At 55.5% G+C, this 5,300-nt stretch overlaps 1 protein-coding gene across 1 annotated transcript; it reads right to left on the bottom strand.

Moving 5' to 3' along the window:
• Positions 1-394: 394 nt before the first annotated feature.
• LOC142072058 (perilipin-3-like) lies at positions 395-4,323 on the bottom strand. The gene is made up of 7 exons (XM_075128269.1): positions 4,246-4,323; positions 3,426-3,621; positions 2,634-2,716; positions 2,243-2,528; positions 1,334-1,524; positions 997-1,119; positions 395-896 (listed from the first exon to the last, which is right to left on the bottom strand). The coding sequence occupies exons 1-7, from the start codon at positions 4,297-4,299 to the stop codon at positions 528-530; spliced, it is 1,302 nt and encodes a 433-aa protein (XP_074984370.1). The 5' UTR covers positions 4,300-4,323; the 3' UTR covers positions 395-527.
• Between the last annotated feature and the right edge of the window lie 977 nt (positions 4,324-5,300).

Below are 5,300 nucleotides of genomic sequence, written 5' to 3'. Positions count from 1 at the left end.
GGCACCTGAAGAGATGCCTTCACCCAGGAGACAAGCTCAGCCATTCTGGAGCCCTGCCAGAGAGAAAGGGGGTGTGTGAAGAAGAGGGGGAATGGGGTCATCTGTACAGTAAATGTTTGTAGAGAGCACAAGTCGGGGAGGGAATCACATCAAGCAGACAGGAATTTGAATGCAGTTGCAGTTTATTGGGACATTAAACCCTTGTTTTACACATTACACAGCTAGGGAAAAGATCAAGCTCAGGAGCACTTCCTGTGTACAGAGGAAGACAGCTGTATGTCTGTCCTGAGAGAAGCAGACTAGCCCTGCAAGGGATGCAGTCCTGCATGACTAGTGATGCCACCCTGTAACTGGTAATACATGGTTCTGGGGAAGTGTGCCTGGGAAAGGACATTCAGGTTCTGCAGAAGGAAGACCTGACCTCAGTCCACCATCTGCCAAAGCAGGACTACAGCCTCAGTGAGGAGACCCCACACTAGCTATGCAGGCAATTCAGCTGGATTCCTTCCAGCAGCAGGGGGAACCCTTCAGGCCTCCACCTTCTTTCCTTCCTCCACCAGCTCATCAGGACACTGTGGGGAGTCTCCCGCGGGAGTGAAGGGTCCCACGATCCAATCCAGGGGAATGTTCTGCGTCACGTATTCCAGGAGCTCATCCAAGGACTTCTGGGCCTTGGTCACCATCTCCCGACCCCGGGCAAGGGCACTGCTGGACAGATCCTGGAAAGAGCAGGCACTGGAGAAGGAGGCCTGGAGCTCTTCTGTACTGCTCGAGACCTGCTGGGCCTTGTCCTGGATAGTGCTGGGAAGGCCCTGGATGCTGCCCAGGAGAGTAAGGCAGGTGGTTTTCAGTTGCTGGGTGAGGCTCTGGGACATGGCTAGAACCTGAGCTTCAACCTGCTGGAAGGAGAAAGAGACTGGAGTATCTACAAGTCTCCCCTGCAGATGGGGGGAGTTCACTGGAGCAAGGCTGTCAGGGCGAGAAGGAGGAGAATACCTTTGCAGAGTCTGGATCCTCCTGCCCTTCCAACTTCCCCCTGCAGTACTGGAGCCACATCTGGTACAGACGGTCCTGGCCATTGTGAAGCTTCTGATCTATGGCCTGCTTGGCATGGCTGATCTGCAGGGGGAGAGGGCAGTTAGCTGGGAAGAGCAGGAGGCGGCTGGCCAGGGAAGCTCTCCCACAGCTAGGTGTGGGCAGCAGGCGGGCAGCACTACTGCAGCGACACAGCTGGGCCCAGGAACAAACAGTGCCAATGGCACTGAGCATGGGAGGCTGCAGAGACCGTGACCCACAGCAGCTACAGGGCAGGGGAGAGGGGTCGTGTTCCTACCAGGTCAATGATTTGCTGGAGCTGGGAGAGGGCCTCCAGGGTGCGCTGCCTGGCTTGTCTCATCTTGCCCAGGGCGTGCTGGTAGGCTCGCTGGCGCAGCGTGCTCGACAGGGAACCCAGACGCACGTAGTAACTCCGCTGCTCTGCAGGAGCCTCTCCAGGCCCCTCCAGGGGAGTTGTGGCAAGCTCAGCTGGAAGGGGGAAGGGGTCAGTTGGCAGCAGTGGTGCAAGTAAGGCAGTAAGGTCAGGTACGCCGCACCATTAAGACATTTGTTGCTGGGATGACGTACTGGAATGACGTTCGGTAGCCGGTGAAAACCGCAGGGCTCTCAGGAACCGCAGCAGCGAAAGGAGCAGAACGCTGGCAGCTCCTCCGGTTTGGCTGTACCGCCCCCAGCTGGCCCCCCACCAGCCCTTCCACGTAGTTCCATCTCCTGTCTGGAGTCTGTAGCGAGCCCCGCACAAGGCAGGGTGGGGTCGTTTGGGGGGGTCACGTGCCTCCCCCCCGCTTTTGGGTCCCTCCCATGAGTTGCCGTACTGGTAAGAGTTAAAATCTACTTGCACCACCGGTTGGCAGGGCCAGGATACATGGCAGGGATGCGTTCAGCCCTCCCAAAGCTTGTGACCGATGCAATCTTCCCCAGGGCACGTTTGGGTGCCCTGCAGCACCGACCAGTAAGGTAGCGGGTAGCTGCACAGGGAGAAGCGTCAGAGCCATCAGACAGGGCAAGCAGAGGGCCCAGCAGGAAGGAACTGAGGGCTAGTAGCCAAGCTAGGTTGCAAGCTAGCCCTAAGGAGAGGTGGCTCTTTTGGCAGCTCAGCTGTGAGCTCTGTGAACAGCTGTGAGTCCAAGCCGTGCCCGAAGACACCAGGGTCACATTGGTTTGTATTCAGCAGAGGGGATCTTACCGAGCTCCTCCTCGGTCATGGGGAGGTAGTAGTCCATCAGCTGCTCAGATTTCCCCAATGCTGTGTCTATGACACTCGCAGCCATCTGCCCCATGCGGGAGCCCATCACTGTGCTCATGCTGCTGGTCACGGCAGATTTGGTCACCTCCACGCTCTCCTGGACAGCCCCTTGGGCCACGCCCACCATGCTGGTCACTGCATCCTTGGCCTTAGTGACCGGGCTGCAGACTGCATCCTTGGCACCCACCATTGTGGCACGCAGAACTTCTTGGGCATCCAAAGCCACCTAGAGGGAAAGGGGTCAAAAGAGAGGTCACTGAACACCTAGCAGAAGTGAAGGGCCCACAGCCTCATCCTGCTCCAGGACCAGTCGTGACACTCGTGTGGTTACCTTCTCAATCGGCTGCTGCAGGATGGGCAGCTGCTCCTCCAGTCTGTCCAGACCCCGACAGGCATGTTCATTGGCTGCTGCAACTGAAACAACCACAGAACTCGTTCCCTTAATTCCTTCACGTCCACAGATCTCGTGGGGCTGCTAATCTGCGTACATTGGAGGACTGGTGTTCCTAAGCAAGTCTCCCCAGGTTACTGATGGGAGAGCCAAGGAAGAGGGGTTGGGCAAGTTGCCCAAGGCTATGGAGCCAGTCTGGTTCAGAGCCAGGTTTAGGAGTCAGGAGATCTGGCTGCCAGTCATCTGTTCATCCACCCCCAGCTTCTCCTAGAGGGTTTCAGGAGTCTCCAGTGCCTGCCATGGGCTCAGATCCTTTTAGCATTGGAGCTGCTTCCTGTGCCCTCTAGCAGGTATTGCTCCATGGCATTAGGTGCCATGCACAGTGCATGTGGCTGTGTGGTACTGGGCCAGCCACGCACACCAGGGATTGTGCGTGGGCACTGCCTGCCTCTAGGCTGGCCCAGCTCACCGCTGGTACCTGAGCAGGAATCCACCAGCAGCTGCTACAGCCGTCAGAACTCCTCCGCACAAGGCCAATGCCTTGGCCAGATCTCGTCTAGGAGCTCGCTGAGTTCAGGGGAGCAGGAGAAGGGAGTCTGTGGATTCTGTTTCCTGCCAGTTGGAGGCAGAGTTCAGTAGTGGGCCTAGAGCCACTGTAGGCTGAGCCTGCCCCCAGACCCACCTCCCCCACCACACACACAGGAGTGTTCCTGCCTCCCTTCCCTTACTCACGCTGTGGCTCCAGCTGGTCCAGGATGGGCTGTGCCCCAGTGATGGCAGCAGAGGTGATGGCCCTCACCCCAGTCTCTACTACCTCACAGACCCCTTTGATGGCTGGGTGGGTCTCTTTGGTGGCAGCGTAGCTGGCAGAGGCCATCTCACAGGCAGATCTGACCAAGGGCAGGCCAGCCACACTGTCCCCTGCAGTCTAGGGGAGGGAAAGAGGAGTCAGTTGAGGAAGAGCTCCTGGCTTCTCAATGTGCCCCTCCTGTCTCTTTTCCTCTGCAACTACTGATTCTGTAGGAGACTGCCCAGCTCTGAGGACAGTCTCCTGTCCATTTCAGCTGGGTTTCAGTGGCCTGCCTGTGACATTAGTTACAGACCCAGAAGACTGGTTCCATTGGAACAGCTGCCAATATTCAGCAAGGTCTCAGGAATGCCGTTTCCATCCTGGCACACCCACCAACAAAAAAGAATTGTGACACGATCTCGTTCCGTCAGCGGGAGCAGGAATGGAGAGACCTTTTGTCTTTCCAAGTGCAGTCTCTCTCGATCAGGAGCCATGTCTCGGTCCAGCACCCGGTACAATGCCCCCACTGGGCATTGCAATCAGCGGGATTTGCCAGTGTTCTAATGCAGACAGCATTCACAGGGTCACCTGTGCTCCTCCCGGATTCAGGAGGCACTTGTGGGCAGTGACTACGGCACTCTGAGAGCTAGAGTCATTGGCTAGTGTTGTGGTTACGAGTCCCTGTCTCCAGCAGTGGAGACATTCAACCTAGAACAGCCTTTCCAGCCGCCAAGCACACCTGCCTCCGCAGGAGGGACCCACCTGTTGCTCCTCTGCCTGGATCTCCACCTGTGGTTCATTTTCCTTAGCAGACATGGTGGAGTTAGATTTCCCTGCAAGACCGAAAAAGGAATATTGAGTGGCTACAGCAGGAAACGGTGAAATCAATCTTGTGTAGGAATACAAGGAGAGCTGCTCCCGGTCTGTTTTCTGTAAGAGCCAGACCAGGTTGTCCCCCTGCAGTAAGTCTCTCTCTACAGAGAGCAGGCCAGGCCCTTAAACGTTTGATCTAAGGCAGGCTCAGAAACAGCCAGTTCTTCAAGCCCAGGGATGCACTTGTAATCCACACATCTTGTGGGTGTGTTCTTCTGTCCCATCTCGTGGCACCAGGACCAGTTAGAGAGGCAGAGATTAATTTATCGGCTTTACGGTCTTAGTAAGAGCCTTATGGCTTTTAGCTCATGCAGTAGAGGCTCATGCATTTAGGTCCAGAGGTCCCAGGTTTGATCCTGCCCATTACCAGCGTCTTTCGGCGTTACACACTCCCAAAGCTTCTCCTCAGACTTCTAGACCCAACAATGCCTCCCAAGGCGAGCACCAGGACACCTGCACAGCTCATCAGAGGCACCCTCCTAGTTTAGTCTTTTCCCAGATAGTACCGGGGCTAATTCCATTTGTCCCAGAGTACAATCACTGACAGAAGTTATCCTGCTGAAGGTAGTAGCCATTGACTACACACACAGAACACTGAATTCAGAAGGTACCACTGGGGAGCCTTCAGGGGCCTCTTGAGTGAGTAGTGTAGGAGTCTCCCTGGATACTGAATTACATAGGAGATGATCATAATGGTGCCTTATGACCTTAATATCTATGAGTCTACATAGGAGATGCCCACTATGGCAGGCTGGTTATTTTAAAGCCAATTTAGCTGGTAAAAATACAAATATCTTCTATTGTCAGGTAAAGATGGTCTGCTAAAGAAACAGATTCCAGTTCAGGTAAGTTGACACCATCACTCCTAGAGGCGAGTGTGAGACCACTAACTAGAAAGCTAGGGCCAGGAAGCATTTCCCTTATGGGAAGGCACCAGGCCTATT

This window comes from Caretta caretta, chromosome 5 (assembly GCF_965140235.1).
Source record: "Caretta caretta isolate rCarCar2 chromosome 5, rCarCar1.hap1, whole genome shotgun sequence".
NCBI classification, from domain to species: domain Eukaryota; kingdom Metazoa; phylum Chordata; order Testudines; family Cheloniidae; genus Caretta; species Caretta caretta.
This window is presented reverse-complemented; position numbering and strand designations above follow the sequence as displayed.